At 45.9% G+C, this 17,924-nt stretch overlaps 1 protein-coding gene across 3 annotated transcripts; it reads right to left on the bottom strand.

Annotated features, from left to right (window-relative positions):
• Positions 1-8,934: 8,934 nt before the first annotated feature.
• Positions 8,935-15,003, bottom strand: LOC130330974 (C-type natriuretic peptide-like). 3 transcript variants are annotated; one of them, XM_056553649.1, is made up of 4 exons: positions 14,915-15,003; positions 12,313-12,573; positions 9,737-10,030; positions 8,935-9,331 (listed from the first exon to the last, which is right to left on the bottom strand). In XM_056553649.1, the coding sequence occupies exons 2-3, from the start codon at positions 12,397-12,399 to the stop codon at positions 9,743-9,745; spliced, it is 375 nt and encodes a 124-aa protein (XP_056409624.1). In that variant the 5' UTR covers positions 12,400-12,573; positions 14,915-15,003; the 3' UTR covers positions 8,935-9,331; positions 9,737-9,742. The 3 variants fall into 3 exon arrangements, with proteins under 3 accessions (XP_056409624.1, XP_056409625.1, XP_056409626.1); XM_056553650.1 differs by lacking the exon at positions 14,915-15,003 and adding an exon at positions 13,091-13,122; XM_056553651.1 differs by lacking the exon at positions 14,915-15,003 and having other exon boundaries at positions 12,313-12,839.
• Between the last annotated feature and the right edge of the window lie 2,921 nt (positions 15,004-17,924).

The following is a 17,924-nucleotide window of genomic DNA, read 5'->3' as shown; positions in this document are numbered from 1 at the left end:
TTTTACATTTGGTTGTAATTGGTGTCTATTTATCATCATCCTGGGCAAGACAAATGGTGCCCCTCGCACTACAGTCATGGCCATAAATGTTGTCCCCCCTGAAATGTGTCTATATAATGAAGTATTTCTCACAGGAAAGGATTGCAGGAACACAGGTTTATTCCCTTTGTGTATATATATATATATAGATCTCCTCTCCTCTGTATATATATATATATATATATATATAGATCTCCTCTCCTCTGTATATATATATATATATATATATATAGATCTCCTCTCCTCTGTATATATATATATTGCAGTAACACAGGTTTTGCTATACACATGTTTATTCCCTTTGTGTGTGTGTGTGTGTGTGTGTGTGTGTGTGTGTGTGTGTATGTATGTATGTGTGTGTGTGTGTGTGTATATATATATATATATATATATATATATATATATATATATATATATATATATATAGATAGATCTCCTCTGTGTGTGTGTATATATATATATATATATATATATATATATATATATATATATATAGATCTCCTGTGTGTGTGTGTATATATATATATATATATATATATATATATAATAATATATTGCAGTAACACAGGTTTTGCTATACACACGTTTATTCCCTTTGTGTGTATTGGAACTAAACCAAAAAAGGGAGGAAAAAAGCAAATTGGACATAATGTCACCAAACTCCAAAAATGGGAGACAAGTTCACTTAGTCTTTGCATTGTGTGTCTGTGTGTGTCACACTAAGCATGGACAACAGAAAGAGGAGAAGAGAACTGTCTGAGGACTCGAGAACCAAAATTGTGGAAAAATATCAACAATCTCCAGGTTACACGTCCATCTCCAGAGATCTAGATTTGTCTTTGTCCACAGTGCGCAACATTATCAAGAAGTTTACAACCCATGGCCCTGTAGATAATCTCCTTGGGTGTGGATAGACAGGATAGTCTGGATGGTGGATAAGCAGCCCCAAACAAGTTCCAAAGATATTCAAGCTGTCCTGCAGGCTCAGGAAGCATCAGTGTCAGCGTGAACTATCCGTCCACATTTAAATTAAATGAAACGCTATGACAGGAGACCCAGGAGGACCCCGCTATGGAGGAGACCCAGGAGGACCCCGCTATGGAGGAGACCCAGGAGGACCCCGCTATGGAGGAGACCCAGGAGGACCCCGCTATGGAGAAGACCCAGGAGGACCCCACTATGGAGGAGACCCAGGAGGACCCCACTGCTGACACAGACAGAAAAAAGAGAGACTACATTTTACCAAAATGATCTTGAGTAACCAAAATCCTTCTGGGAAAACGTCTTGTGGACAGATGAGACAAGATAGAGCTTTTTGGTAAAGCCCATCATTCTACTGTTTACCGAAAACGGAATGAGGCCTACAAAGAAAAGAACACAGTACCTACAGTGACATATGGTGGAGGTCAGTGATGTTTTGGGTTGTTTTGCTGCCTCTGGCACTGGGGGCCTTGAATGTGTACAAGACATCATGAAATCTGAGGATTACCAATGGATTTTGGGTCGCACTGTACAGCCCAGTGTCAGAAAGCTGGGTTTGTGTCTGAGATCTTGGGTCTTCCAGCAGGACAATGACCCCAAACATACGTCAAAAAGACCCCAGAAATGGATGACAACAAAGCGCTGGAGAGTTCTGAAGTGTCAGCAATGAGTCCAGATCTAATTCCCATTGATCACCTGTGGAGAGATCTTATAATTACTGTTGGGAAAAGGCGCCTTCCAATAAGAGACCGGGAGCAGTTTGTAAAGGAAGAGTGGTCCAACATTCCGGCTGAGAGGTGTAAGAAGCTTATTGATGGTTATAGGAAGAGTGGTCCAACATTCCGGCTGAGAGGTGTTTGAAGCTTATTGATGGTTATAGGAAGAATGGTGCCTCTCGCACTATGTACTGGATATGAGGTATATGGGACTGGAGGGAGGTGAGACTGGTGCCTCTCACACTATGTACTGGATATCAGGTATATGGGACTGGAGGGAGGTGAGACTGGTGCCTCACACTATGTACTGGGTATCGGGTATATGGGACTGGAGGGAGGTGAGACTGGTGCCTCTCACACTATGTACTGGATATCAGGTACAGTACATGATACTGGAGGGGAGGAAGACTGATGCCCCCCCCACACACACACTTTTCAGGGTTCACACCCTTCCTCCGCTTTTGCTACTCTTCAGCATGACGGCTCTGCTGATATTAACCCCTTGGGGACGGAGGGTTTTTCCGTCTTTGCGCTTTTGTTTTTTCCTCCTTACCTTTAAAAAATCATAACCCTTTTCAATGTTTTCACCTAAAAGTCCATATTATGGCTTATTTTTTGCGCCACCAATTCTACTTTGTAATGACATTAGTCATTTTACCCAAAAATCTAGAGTGAAACAAAAAAAAAAAAAATTCATTGTGTGACAAGATGGAAGAAAAAACGCCATTTTGTAACTTTTGGGGGCTTCTATGCAGTACATTTTCCGATAACGGTGACACCTTCTCATTATTCTGTAGGTCCATACGGTTATAATGACCCCCTACTTATATAGGTGATTTTGTCGCACTTCTGGAAAAAATCCTAACTACATGCAGGAAAATGTATACGTTTTAAAAGTCCTCTTCTGACCCCTATTACTTTTTTTTTTTTTTCGCTTACGGGGCCGGTTTGAGGGCTAATTTTTTTGCGCCGTGATCTGAAGTTTTAGCGGTACCATTTTTGTATCGATCAGACTTTTTGATCGCTTTTTATCAATTTTTTTCATGATATAAAAAGTTACCAAAAATACACTATTTTGGACTTTGAAATATTTTTGCACATACGCCATTAACTGTGCGGTTTAGTTAACAATATATTTTTATAATTTGGACATTTCCGCATGCTGCGATACCACATGTTTATTTTTATTTACATTTTTTTTTTTTATGGGGAAAGGGGGTGATCCAAACTTTTATTATTGAAGGGGTTAAATGATCCTCACTCCTTTTTTTTTTACATTTTATTTATTTTGCAGTGTTATAGCTCCCATAGGGGGCTAGAACACTGTACACACTGATCTTTTACATTGATCATTGTTATCCCATAGGGAACCATTGTTCAATGATTCTGCCGCTTGACTGCTCATGTCTGGATCTCAGGCACTGAGCAGTCGTTCGGCGATCGGACAGCGAGGAGGAAGGTAGGGGACCCTCCTGCTGTCCTACAGCTGTTTGGGATGCTGCGGCAATCCTGAACATCCCACTGAGCTAGCCAGGAGCAGTTTACTTTCATTTTAGACGAGTCGTTCAACTTTGAATGCCGCCTTTATAGGGTTAATAGCGCGGGACACAGCGATCAGTGCCGCGCGCTATTAGCCACTGGTTCCGGCCGTTGTTAGAGGCCGGGCCCGACCTGCTATTATGGCCCCGCGATATAGAAAGGGAGAGGGTGGAGGGCATACAAGGTACCCCCTTCAACCCCAACAGGTTAAAGGAGTACGCCACTGGAAAACTTTATTTATTTTTTCTCAAAATTAACTGGTGCCAGAAAAGTAAACAAATCTGTAAGTTATTTCTATTTAAAAAAAAATCTTAATCCTTCCAGTACTTATCAGCTGCTGTATGTTCCAGAGGAAGTTCTTCTTTTGGAATTTCCTTTCTGTCTGACCACAGTGCTCTCTGCTGACACCTGTGTCCTTTTTAGGAACTGTCCAGAGTAGAGAGCAGGAGCAAATCTATCCAGCTCTGGACAGTTTCTAAAATGGACAGAGGTGCCAGCAGAGAGCACTGTGGTCAGACAGAAAGGAAATTCAAAAAGAAAGCTTCCTCTGGAACATACAGAAGCTAAGTACTGGAAGAATTAAGATTTTTTAAATAGAAATAACTTACAGATTTGTTTAACATTCTGGCACCAGTTGATTTGAAGAAACATTTTTTTTTTTCCAAGGGAGTACCCCTTTAGGAAGCAGTTCCTTGTTTTCTTGTAACTAATCATCCAGTCCCTTCCCTGCTGGGACCTAGCTGTTTAAGCTGCAGCAGTTCAGTCTGCCTCTGTAATTGTGGGGTCTCTGATCTTCAAGTCAGACATCCACTCTGGTTTCTTATTCCGACTTCACTGCTTTAGGGTATTCTGACTTTGACTAATCCAGAGAACCTGTTTTAGCTCCTGACCCGTAACCTATATGACCTGCAAAGATGGCAATCTTAATGTGTGGTCCCTGATTGTGATACAAGTGTTTAAACCCTTAAAACTGATTCACAGCCCATATCCTGGTTTATCTAAACCCAGCTCTCCCATTCATACTTGGATGTGTCTGAGACAGGAGTAGGCGCTCAACATCCTACCCATGTAAACCTGTTACATCCTTGTGGATTTCTATCTTTACAGAAAAAAACTTGAATGTAACTTTGAAATCGAGGAGTGTTGGCCAAACTTTTGTCCCTCAAGCAGTGGCGGCACTTGCTTGAGGATACACTCCTACCTATTTTAATACTTATGGACCAGAAAAACTTTTCCTACCTCTCCAAGCCTGTATGTTTATCTCCACGACATGCTAGACGGGCTCTTTCTTTCCCGATTAAATACGCCATGCCCTTCCTTTCTGGAACTAAGAACAATAAAGCTGATGTCCTGTCTTGCCATTACTTCTCTCAGCTTAAAGGGGTACTCCAGCCCTAGACATCTTATTCCCGATCCAAAGGTGCAATCTTCCTTCTGCACCTGGCGTTCGTTTAGAGCGTCGGGTGCAGCGCCGGAGGCTCGTGACATCACGGCTGTACCCCACTCGAGACATCACGGTCATGCCCCCTCAATGCAAGTCTATGGGAGGGGGCGTGATGTCACTAGCCTCTGCTCCACATCGCCAATCAAGAGCGAAGTTTGCTCTGTGCACTGGATGTATGGGGACCCCCGCGATCAGACACCTTATACCCTATCCTTTTGGATAGGGGATAAGATGTCTAGGGGCAGAGTACCCCTTTAAGAGAGTAACCCAGTCTTACCTGCTGATGGTTGTAAAGCCACTTTGTTCTGTTCTTTCCTCTCCATTCCATGCCCATGTTCTAGCCACTCAAAACTCTTCTCCTCCCGAAAAGCCTAGTGAGAGGTGCTTTGTGCCCGAGAAATTTAGACTACTTATGCAAAGTTTGTACCATGATACCAGAGCAACCGAGCACCCGGCAGAAATGTGTTATTGTGGGCCCGGTGTAAGAAAGCATGCTTTCATACACCTTACAGCGGGTCCCCTGTAGCCTATACCCAATGGGGAGCTCCCCTAGACTTATTTATCAATTGATTTTATGGTCGACCTGCCTTCTTCTAAAGGTTTTCCGGAAATCCTCATGATTCTCGTGTTAATTATCTTGAAAATGTCATTCGCTACGCAAAAAGCTGCCTTTGACTCGAGCTAGCCATCATATTTGCTCAGAACCTCTTTCTACTTCATGGGTTACCTAAGGTAATAGTCTCTGACAGTGGAGGTCTGTTTATGTCCCGATTCTGGCTAAAGGTTTGCGACCAAATGGGTATGAAGTGGTCCTTTTCTGTGGCCTATTGGATCAATGTTCAGAGGTGATAGGACGACTGGTCGGGCCTGTTAGGATGCATAGTTTTCTGTGAATTCATCCTCCAGCACGTCTCCATTTTTGGCTACAGTTTTGAACCTTTTCATCGTTGTTACCTAAATTCTTTGCACCACTTAGAATTCTGGAATTGGAAAACCATCTCCAGGACCTTGAGGCGCATGGGAAGAGCAGCAGAAGCTCCAGACCGACCAGAGGTGATTAGCGGCAGAGGGTATGGATGTGTACCTGAAACTTGGACCTCCATATTCACACCCAAAATCTGCCAAGTAAATTTGGCTCTACCACACTCGAGTTGACCTGGTTCTATAAACTCCCTACAAATTTCTATGGTCCCAATGTTTTGTTTTAAAAGCCCTTGGTATGCAATTTCTACGCCTTGTTACCGTTTTCTGCCAGTATGGATTGGCAATCGTAAAGAATATGAGGTCCACACTATCCTCGACTTCCGTATGTCCAGGGGATGTCTTCATTATGTACCGTAATCCGCTAGAAAGGCTATGGTCCCAAAACGGTCCTGGGTCTGAGGAAAGGATGTACAAGCTCATGCCCTTCTCTGAGCCTTTCATGCTCAGTTTCCCCATAAACCTGTTGGACCTTCTTCCCTTCCCTACTTTCATCTCCGCAAGACAGCTCAGATATCTGGTTTTGTGGTTCGTCTCCATCTTGTTTTGTGGTTTCTAAACACTGGATCTGGACCTTGGGTATAAGGGTCTGGAGGGATGTGAGCCTGACACACACACACACACACACGTATGTATTTAACACACACACACGTATGTATTTAACACACACGTATAGATTTTACCCATATGCATTTACACTTTTTTTTTTAAATTACCAAAATGGTGCACAGACTTAATAAATTCTGCACAATTATAGAAACCAGTGAGCTGCAGAGATTGGGTTAAAGGGGTACTCCGGAAAACATCACCCATCTCAAGGATAGTGGATAAGATCAACCTCTAGCTTGAGACCCCCGCAATCTCTTGGCCCGGCAGCGGTGGCATCCAGAACACGGAAGTTTGTGATGTCATGCCACGCCCCCTCCATTTCTATCAGAGGGGGCGTGATGGCTAGTATGTAGTAGTCACGCCTCCCCCCATAGACATGAATGGAGGGGGCGTGGCGGCTGTAGTCGCCAGTCATCCGGCATGGAGCAGAGTTTGCTCTGTGCGCGCATGACTAGGATGCCATAGCGGTGATCACGTGGGGCCCCCAGCAGCAGGACCCCAGCGATTAGACATCTTATCCTCCTATCCTTTGGACAGGGGATAAGATGTTTTCAGGCGGAGTACCCCTTTAAGCTTTGTGCTCTGGCATTTGTATGTGTCCTATTAGGTGGTGTAGGCTTTGCGCAAAAAAAAAAAAAAAAAAATCTTAGGCTGCATTCACGTCTCGTTTTTGCAATACGGTTCCGGTGACACTGGAAAAAAAAGGGTGACTGGTGTAGCCTGAGTCTGCACCAATGATCCTTGCCTAGCAGGTGTGAGGTGGCATCGGTGCCACCTCATGATCGGCGGGATTAGTTGGCTGGACTGGCCAACCAATCACCTGTCCTGCTGGGCAGCAAGCATCGGCTGTGGTGTGGGGTGTGGGAGGCTTACCTGGGGTCCGGTGTGGCGGCGTCTGGCGGTCTTTGGCGGAGGGATCTAACAGCAGGAGGTAAGCGCTGTTTGCCTCCTGCTGTTGCCTAGCAACAACCACAGCATGCACAGCTAAAGGGCATGCTATGAGTTGTAGTTATGCAACAGCTGGAGGCACAACTGCAACGCCCAGCATGCCCTTTTGCTGGGAGTTGTAGTTATGAAAATTTTTTGCCTCCAGCTGTTGCATAACTACAACTCCCACCATGCATGGACAGCCAAAGGCATGCTCTGAACTGTAGTAGTGTGCCTCCAGCTGTTGCAGAACTACAACGCTCAGCATGCCCTTTGGCTGTCCGTGCATGCTGAGAGTTGTAGTTTTGCAACAGCTGATGGAATCGGAATGAAAAGTAAAAGCATCTCAGAGTTATTAATGCTTAAAGTGACAGTGGTCAGATGTGCAAAAAATGCTCCCGTCCTTAAGGTGAAAATGGGCTGGGTCCTTAAGGGGTTAAAGTGTTAAAGCCAATGATACATGTCCCACACTATGCCTATTAATACTTAAACTTTTTATATATTAAAGAATGATCCCTAATGAATAACTTTCTAATTGCTTTTAATTAAGAATTTTGCATCCTTTCATGTGTATTTTAAGTGAAAAAAATTCACCACTGGGGATCTTCCTACAAGTCCTGTCCGCAAACATTTCTATTGATTTCGGACTCATGGCATGAGTCCGAAATCACTCTGCAGCCAGGACACGTATGAGCTCAGCACAGCTCCCCCCTGTCATTCAGACAGAGAGAGCGCTGTGCTCGTACTTCAGCTCCTACTACTGCCATCTGACTCGGCCGGCCACACACCTTCATTTTACTGCTGCAGCCACTGCAACTCGGTCCTCTGATCTTCAGAGCTGCCATACCTGCCCTCTGCTGAGACTCTGTGCGCGCTCCCGAGAGGGATCGCAGCATACAGGAGGAAGGGGGAAATGAGCCCGGCATCAGCTGACGTCACGCCTCCCGGGCCACTCCCCCTCCTTCTGTCTCAGACGGCCGGCAGCTTAGCTCATAGTAAAAAAGGTATTTTGGGTGGTTTAAAAAAAAAAGCAGGGATAGTGTCAGATACAGTCAGGGACAGTTGGGGGGGGGGGAGGGATAAGGTAAAGTTTAGTTGTTGATAGGTGCTCTTTAAAGGGGTTTTCCAGGAATCATAAAACAGGCCTAATTTCCTTCAAAGACTGCTCCTTGTCTGTCTCCAGGTTGGGTGTGGTTCTGCAGCTCTGTTCCATTGAAGTGAATGGAGCCAGGTTGTAATGCCACACCCAACCTGCAGACAGACAGGGAGCGGTCCTTGAAGAAATGCTTTATTTCCTGGATAACCCCTTTAATATCCTGGTCCCAGATAGAGCTGGAGGGGAGAGCGTTACTACCATATATCCTGATCCCATAGAGATAGCAGCAGTATACAGATAACTTTTATATATGCTGTTCCTATAGAGAGAGCGGGAGGGGAGGGGTATGGGAGGTGCCAATAGTGGTGATATTATTGTGCAATTAACAGAAAGTCAGGTGGCGCACCTTTTTTAACACATTAAACACTGGTTCTCTGTAGGTCATGCTAGTGATCACATGACCCAGTTACAGTAATGCAATGTATGAATGCAGCTGTGCTGGAATAAAATAGATGATGCTGTAGGACTAGTGCTGTAAGAGTACTAGAGGTGAATATTACTGTACAAACAACCCACACAAATGAGGAAAGCGGAGCTGAGGTTTACAAGTGACTGTTTTATTAGTATTTCTGAGTGCGGGCCCCGGGGCCCACCATAGCGTCATGTACAGTGTTAGCTGGTGGTGCAGTTTTACTACTGGATCTACATGGCTCAGAGGAATCCTTCCTCTGTCGTCCTGAGTATCATCCTAAAGGCTAAATATCAGTTCATCGTCCGCTACAATTAAAGCGATGGCGTCTTCTAGGAAACGGCGCAGGGCGGACTAAACGTCTGTGACACAGAATACAGAGACAGCTTCTCCGCGGCCGGGCGGAGGTCGTCATGATGGGTGGGGTCGTTCCGTTGCAGTTACATTCTTTAGTAGCAGTGGTAGAGACTGCGGTCAGGGAAGGGGGAGGGGATCATCGTCCCTTAGAGGGGCTCGTCAATGGTCGACACCTAGAAATAACCAGAAAATATAGACATGAGTGAGAGTCCTGTATACAGGGAAGCAGACTGGGCCAATATGGAGGTTTGGGGATGAGTTAGAGACCACCAGGGATGGTATTGATCCACCTAGACACAAGGGATGTTAGTCGTTAATACTATGGACTCCCTCTAGACATCCGGGCTCTTGGTGCTTGACCCTTTCCTAGACACCTTGGCTCTTGGTGATTGAACCCCTAGACAACAGGGCTGTTAGTGATTGACCCTTTCCTAGACACTAGGCCCCTCCTCTCAGACTCCCATTGCATTCTACTACACCAGGGCTCTTGGTGATTCGGCTCACCCCATGGGGACATTAGGCAGCAGGTCATAATAAAGGTATCACACTGTTATAAAACCAATCACATGGGTGCTCACCTGGTGTCAGCATCCTAAACCGCTCATGGTTCCAATTCGCTCCAATTTCATCCCAAAACATCCACGGCTCGTCCCAGATTTCCTTGTACGTCCTCGAAATTTTTTCTGGTTGTTCATGAAGTCACTGAAGACACGGAGCCATGCACGATTGGGGGGCATCTGGGCTGAATCAGGGGCAAGCAGAGTGTCCCTAGGGCGAGGGCCGGAGGGTGGCATCCCCAACTCATCCATACTATCCAGGAGCATCAGTTCCTCTGAAGAGGAGAGGTCCTGGGATAGAATGTCCACCAGAGACTGTGGAAAATGGGAGAGAGGAAGAAGGGTAAATCATAGACATGGTACAGAGAAAAAGTAGATCAACCAGAGACTGTACAGGAAACGGGAGAGAGGAAGAAGGGTAAATCATAGACACCGTCCAGAGAACAAGATCTACTAGAGACTGGGCAGGAAACTGGGACAGAGGAAGAAGGGTAAATAATAAACATTGTACAGAGAGCAAGAAGATCAACCAGAGACTATATGGGAAACAGGAGAGAGGAAGAAGGGAAATTATATACATGGTACAGAGAACAAGATGATCTACCAGAGACTGTACGAGAAAGAGGAGGGAGAAGGGTAAATCATAGACGCTGTCCAAAGAACAAGAAAATCTACTAGAGACTGTGCAGGAAACTGGGACAGAGGAAGAAGGGTAAATCATAAACATGGTACAGAGAGCAAGAAGATCAACCAGAGACTGTGTGGGAAACAGGAGAGAGGAGGAGAAGAGTAAATTCTATCTATCTCTCTCATATCTATCTATATATGCTATCTATCTCTCTCTCATATCTATCCATCTATCTCTCATTTATCTATCTATCTATCTCATATCTAGCTATCTCATATTCATAAGGGTAAATCATAGACCTGGTACAGAGAACAAGATCTACCAGAGACTGTGTGGGAAATGGGAGAGAGGAAGAGAAGAGTAAATTCTATCTATCTAGCTATCTCATATCTATCTATCTAGTAAAACAAGAAGGTAGCAGCGCACCGTCAGAGTAATTAGAGATGGATGCAATTAAGTGGGAGTCCCAGGTCACGAGGCTCCAAGTAACAAGTAGATGCAAAAACACTGCAGCACTCCAAAACTTGTGATAAAAAAACTAGTAAAAAGTATTTATTCCGTCAAAAATGCAGAAGGAAACGTTTCCGCAAGGCTTGAGAAAGGCTGCATGTTAGCAGCTGAAACGTTGCCTTCTGCATTTTTAATGGAATAAATACTTTTTACAAGTTTTTTTATCACAAGTTTTGGAGTGCTGCAGTGTTTTTACATCTATCCATCTCAAATCTATCTATCTCATATCTATCTATCTCATAGCTATCTCGTATCTATCTCATATCTATCTATCTCATAGCTATCTCGTATCTATCTCATATCTATCTATCTCATAGCTATCTCGTATCTATCAGGCTATCTCGTATCTTATCTATCTCATATCTATCTATCTGGTATCTATCTATCTCGTATTTATCCATCTAGCTCTTATCTATCTATCAATCTCGTATCTATCTAGCTATCTCGTATCTTATCTATCTCGTATCTTATCTATCTATCTATCTATCTCGTATCTTATCTATCTATCTATCTCGTATCTTATCTATCGATCTATCTCGTATCTTATCTATCGATCTATCTCGTACCTTATCTATCGATCTATCTCGTACCTTATCTATCGATCTATCTCGTACCTTATCTATCGATCTATCTCGTACCTTATCTATCGATCTATCTCGTACCTTATCTATCGATCTATCTCGTATCTTATCTATCGATCTATCTCGTATCTTATCTATCGATCTCGTATCTTATCTATCGATCTCGTATCTTATCTATCGATCTCGTATCTTATCTATCGATCTCGTATCTTATCTATCGATCTCGTATCTTATCTATCTCGTATCTTATCTATATCTATCTTATCTATCTATCTCGTATCTTATCTATCTATCTCGTATCTTATCTATCTATCTATCTCGTATCTTATCTATCTATCTATCTCGTATCTTATCTATCTATCTATCTCGTATCTTATCTATCTAGCTATCTCGTATCTTATCTATCTAGCTATCTCGTATCTTATCTAGCTATCTCGTATCTTATCTAGCTATCTCGTATCTTATCTATCGCTCTCGTATCTTATCTATTGCTCTCGTATCTTATCTATCGATCTTGTATCTTATCTATCTCTATCTATCTTATCTATCTATCTTGTATCTTATCTATCTCTATCTATCTTATCTATCTATCTATCTATCTATCTCGTATCTTATCTAGCTATCTTGTATCTTATCTATCTCGTATCTTATCTAGCTATCTTGTATCTTATCTATCTCGTATCTTAACTATCTCGTATCTTATCTAGCTAGCGCTTATCTATCTATCTCGTATCTTATCTATCTATCTATCTCGTATCTATATCTATCTATCTAGCTCTTATCTATAGCTATCTCGTATCTTATCTATCTCATATCTTATCTATCTCGTATCTTATCTATCTCGTATCTTATCTATCTATCTCTTATCCATCCCTTACCTTGAGTTGCTTGAGCTGTGGGGAGGGTCGTCCATAGACACCCACAATCAGTAGGGTCACCACGGTGAGGGCTGAGGTTCCTTTCATTCTGGGGTATTACTGGAGGGATCTGTAGCCCTATGGGGTTTCCGCAGGGTCAGTCGGGTTGTAGTTGGGGGTCTCCGTAGAGTCAGTAGGAGCTGTAATCGGGGGTCACTTACACGTTTGCAGGTTTCTTGGAGTCCTGATATTTCAGGACCGGTCAGTTCTGAGGCTCGGGGTCTGGGCGGACATATATATAGAGGGGAATGGGTAGGGGGGGCTGTTTTATTGTGGAGGGAGGGGGAGTGTTGCCCTGGGATACCCTCTCGCCCCATTAGAGGAGGCTTAGGAATGTCGCCCCCTCCCTACAACACCCCATTGAATCACACATAGCGACTACAGAGGTGTTAATGACCTTAATACTGCAGGAGGACAAATTATACAGATCACTGATTAATGTATTTATAGCAATTCAGTATATGTGCTTCTCAGCATGTCAGTAAGATCACCTGTGCTCCTCAACATGTCAGTAAGATCACCTGTGCTTCTCAGCATGTCAGTAAGATCACCTGTGCTCCTCAACATGTCAGTAAGAGATCACCTGTGCTCCTCAGCATGTCAGTAAGATCACCTGTGCTCCTCAGCGTGTCAGTAAGAGATCACCTGTACTCCTCAACATGTCAGTAAGATCACCTGTGCTCCTCAGCATGTCAGTAAGAGATCACCTGTACTCCTCAACATGTCAGTAAGAGATCACCTGTGCTCCTCAACGTGTCAGTAAGAGATCACCTGTACTCAATGTGTCAGTAAGAGATCACCTGTGCTCCTCAGCGTCAGTAAGATCACCTGTGCTCCTCAGCGTGTCAGTAAGAGATCACCTGTACTCCTCAGCATGTCAGTAAGAGATCACCTGTGCTCCTCAACATGTCAGTAAGAGATCACCTGTACTCCTCAGCATGTCAGTAAGATCACCTGTGCTCCTCAACATGTCAGTAAGAGATCACCTGTGCTCCTCAACATGTCAGTAAGAGATCACCTGTACTCCTCAGCATGTCAGTAAGATCACCTGTACTCCTCAACATGTCAGTAATCACCTGTGCTCCTCAACATGTCAGTAAGAGATCACCTGTACTCCTCAACATGTCAGTAATCACCTGTGCTCCTCAACATGTCAGTAAGAGATCACCTGTACTCCTCAACGTGTCAGTAAGAGATCACCTGTACTCCTCAACATGTCAGTAATCACCTGTGCTCCTCAACATGTCAGTAAGAGATCACCTGTGCTCTTCAGCGTGTCAGTAAGAGATCTCCTGTGCTCCTCAACATGTCAGTAAGAGATCACCTGTACTCCTCAATGTGTCAGTAATCACCTGTGCTCCTCAACATGTCAGTAAGAAATCACCAGGGCTCCTCAACATGTCAGTAAGAGATCACCTGTGCTCCTCAACATGTCCGTAAGAAATCACCTGTGCTCCTCAACATGTCAATAAGAAATCATCTGTGCTCCTCAACGTGTCAGTAAGAGCTCACCTGTACTCCTCAACGTGTCAGTAATCACCTGTGCTCCTCAACGTGTCAGTAAGAGATCACCTGTGGTCCTCAACGTGTCAGTAAGAGCTCACCTGTGCTCCTCAATGTAAGTAAGAGCTCACCTGTATGCCTCAACATGTCAGTAATCACCTGTGCTCCTCAACGTGTCAGTAAGAGATCACCTGTGCTCCTCAACATGTCAGTAAGAGCTCACCTGTGCTCCTCAACATGTCAATAAGAGCTTACCTGTGCTCCTCTACGTGTCTGTAAGAGATCACCTGTGCTCCTCAACGTGTCAGTAATCACCTGTGCTCCTCAACGTGTCGGTAAGAGATCACCTGGGCTCCTCAATGTGTCCGTAATAGAGATCACCTGTGCTTCTCAATGTGTCAGTAAGTGATCACCTGCGCTCCTCAATGTATCAGTAAAAGATCACCTGTGCTCCTCAACGTGTCTGTAAGAGATCACCTGTGCTGCTCAACATGTCAGTAAGAGATCGCGTGTATTCAACTCGTCTGTAAGAGATCACCTGTACTCAGCATGTCAGTAAGAGATCACCTGTAATCAGCATGTCAGTAAGAGATCACCGGGGCTCCTCAACGTGTCAGTAAGAGATCACCTGTACTCAGCGTGTCAGTAAGAGATCACCTGGGCTCCTCAACATGTCAGTAAGAGATCACCTGTGCTCCTCAACGTGTCAGTAATCACCTGTGCTCCTCAACGTGTCTGTAAGAGATTACCTGGGCTCCTCAATGTGTCAGTAAGAGATCACCTGTACTCAACGTGTCAGTAAGAGATCACCTGTGCTGCTCAACATGTCAGTAAGAGATCATCTGTATTCAACTCGTCTGTAAGAGATCTCCTGTGCTCCTCAACGTGTCGGTAAGAGATCACCTGTGCTCCTCAATGTGTCAGTAAGAGATCACTTGTACTCAGCGTGTCAGTAAGAGATCACCTGTGCTCCTCAACATGTCAGTAAGAGTTCACCTGTGCTCCTCAACGTGTCAGTAAGAAATCACCTGTGCTCCTCAACGTGTCAGTTAGAAATCACCTGTGCTCCTCAACATGTCAGAGATCACCTGGACTTCTCAATGTGTCAGTTAGAGATCACCTGGGCTCCTCAACATGTTGGTAAGAGATCACCTGTGCTCCTCAACGTGTCAGTAAGAGATCACCTGTGCTCCTCAACGTGTCAGTAAGAGATCACCTGTGCTCCTCAACATGTCAGAGATCACCTGGACTTCTCAATGTGTCAGTTAGAGATCACCTGTGCTCCTCAACGTGTCGGTAAGAGATCACCTGTAGTCATGGATGCTCAGTATTATGTGACAGTAAGAGATCACCTGTGCTCCTCAACGTGTCAGAGATCACCTGGACTTCTCAATGTGTCAGTAAAAGATCACTTTGGCTCCACTACGTGTCAGTTGAGATCCCCTGTGGTCATGGATGCTCAGTATTATGTGTCAGTAAGTTGTTGCTCTCTGTTATCTGCCAGGCTGTGCTGATATATCAGGGTATTTATAGCCCCTCAGGCGGTGGATTAGGATTCCTCCCACCTTCTCATTATTTCTTACTAATTAAGAAGATCAGAGTAATCTAATGTAATCCCTCTATACATCACCCCGGAGATGGCGGCCAGAGGGGGGGCCGAGCTGACATGGGGGATGGTGGGTGTTATGGGGCATCGGAGGATAGACATGTACTACTGATAGGGCTGCACAAGATATGTAAGTGGGTGAGATGGGGCAGTAGATGGGACGAGGGGATGGTTGGGGCAGTAGATGGGACACAGTGATGGTTGGGGCAGTAGATGGGACACAGTGATGGTTGGGGCAGTAGATGGGACACTGTGATGGTTGGGGCAGTAGATGGGACGAGGGGATGGTTGGGGCAGTAGATGGGACGAGGGGATGGTTGGGGCAGTAGATGGGACGAGGGGATGGTTGGGGCAGTAGATGGGACACGGGGATGGTTGGGGCAGTAGATGGGACACGGTGATGGATGGGGCAGTAGATGGGACGAGGTGATGGATGGGGCAGTAGATGGGACGAGGGGATGGTTGGGGCAGTAGATGGGACGAGGGGATGGTTGGGGCAGTAGATGGGACACGGGGATGGTTGGGGCAGTAGATGGGACACGGTGATGGATGGGGCAGTAGATGGGACGAGGTGATGGATGGGGCAGTAGATGGGACGAGGGGATAGTTGGGGCAGTAGATGGGACGAGGGGATGGTTGGGGCAGTAGATGGGACACGGTGATGGTTGGGGCAGTAGATGGGACACGGTGATGGATGGGGCAGTAGATGGGACAAGGGGATGGATGGGGCAGTAGATGGGGCGAGGGGATGGTTGGGGCAGTAGATGGGACGAGGGGATGGTTGGGGCAGTAGATGGGACACGGTGATGGTTGGGGCAGTAGATGGGACACGGTGATGGATGGGGCAGTAGATGGGACGAGGGGATGGTTGGGGCAGTAGATGGGACGAGGGGATGGTTGGGGCAGTAGATGGGACGAGGAGATGGTTGGGGCAGTTAACGGGACGAGGGGATGGTTGGGGCAGTAGATGGGACGAGGGGATGGATGGGGCAGTAGATGGGACGAGGGGATGGATGGGGCAGTAGATAGGACAGGGTGTAGATGTGGCGGTGGTATATACAGGGTGGTGGGAGGTTACAGATGGGGGTGATGAGTTGGGGCAGTAGACAGGACAGGGTGTAGATGTGGCGGTGGTATATACAGGGTGGTGGGAGGTTACAGATGGGGTGATGAGTCGGGGCAGTAGATAGGACAGGTTGTAGATGTGGCGGTGGTATATACAGGGTGGTGGGAGGTTACAGATGGGGGTGATGAGTTGGGGCAGTAGACAGGACAGGGTGTAGATGTGGCGGTGGTATATACAGGGTAGTGGGTGGTTACAGATGGGGTGATGAGTCGGGGCAGTAGATAGGACAGGGTGTAGATGTGGCGGTGGTATATACAGGGTGGTGGGAGGTTACAGATGGGGGTGATGAGTCGGGGCAGTAGATAGGACAGGGTGTAGATGTGGCGGTGGTATATACAGGGTGGTGGGAGGTTACAGATGGGGGTGATGAGTCGGGGCAGTAGATAGGACAGGGTGTAGATGTGGCGGTGGTATATACAGGGTGGTGGGAGGTTACAGATGGGGGTGATGAGTCGGGGCAGTAGATAGGACAGGGTGTAGATGTGGCGGTGGTATATACAGGGTGGTGGGAGGTTACAGATGGGGGTGATGAGTCGGGGCAGTAGATAGGACAGGGTGTAGATGTGGCGGTGGTATATACAGGGTGGTGGGAGGTTACAGATGGGGGTGATGAGTCGGGGCAGTAGATAGGACAGGGTGTAGATGTGGCGGTGGTATATACAGGGCGGTGGGAGGTTACAGATGGGGGTGATGAGTCGGGGCAGTAGATAGGACAGGGTGTAGATGTGGCGGTGGTATATACAGGGTGGTGGGAGGTTACAGATGGGGGTGAACATGTTGGGGGGGGGGGGGTGATTCCTTTCACAGCCAAATTACTGTAAAGCCTCTTAAAGGTGCAGTGAATAGGCGGCCTCCATTATGTGGGCCCCACGTCAACTGTGACGTCCGCTCAGGAATGTGCTGGGAATAAAACGCAGCCGGACAAAGAGCCCCCCATAAATCTCTGCCCTCCCAGCAATGGGCGCCGGACAATGGGCCAGTCTGGCCTGGTAACCACCATTGTCTGGGGGGCTAAATATAATCGGATCAGGAGATGGATGACAGGCCGTAATGTGGAGACCCCCGACCCTGACGTCACAGACCAGGGGGAGAACAAGAGGCACGGGCATGGGATGGCTAACATATCCTGTTCAGCTGTCATGTCAGATCCTGAGAAAGCTGGGTGACCGTCAGTGTAGTCACCATTACTGCTCCAACAGGGAACATCACTCACTCAAGATGCATCCTGGTACATGTTCAGGAACAGAAAAGCTGGGTCACTATAGGGATATGTCCACTGCTCCTCTATAACCAGGCACATCTGATAGTGTGAACCCTGGGAAAGCTGGGTGACTACAG

This window comes from Hyla sarda, unplaced genomic scaffold (genome assembly GCF_029499605.1).
Source record: "Hyla sarda isolate aHylSar1 unplaced genomic scaffold, aHylSar1.hap1 scaffold_344, whole genome shotgun sequence".
Lineage (NCBI taxonomy): Eukaryota > Metazoa > Chordata > Amphibia > Anura > Hylidae > Hyla > Hyla sarda.
The sequence above is the reverse complement of the archived record's forward strand: the minus strand, read 5'-3'. Positions and strand labels throughout refer to the sequence as shown.

Excerpts from the sequence above, each read along its gene's own strand:
- LOC130330974 (XM_056553649.1), bottom strand. The coding sequence starts at position 12,399 with ATGAAAGGAACCTCAGCCCTCACCGTGGTGACCCTACTGATTGTGGGT. Across the intron at positions 10,031-12,312 it reads CACAGCTCAAGCAACTCAAG|TCTCTGGTGGACATTCTATC; the intron begins GTAAGGGATGGA and ends CATTTTCCACAG.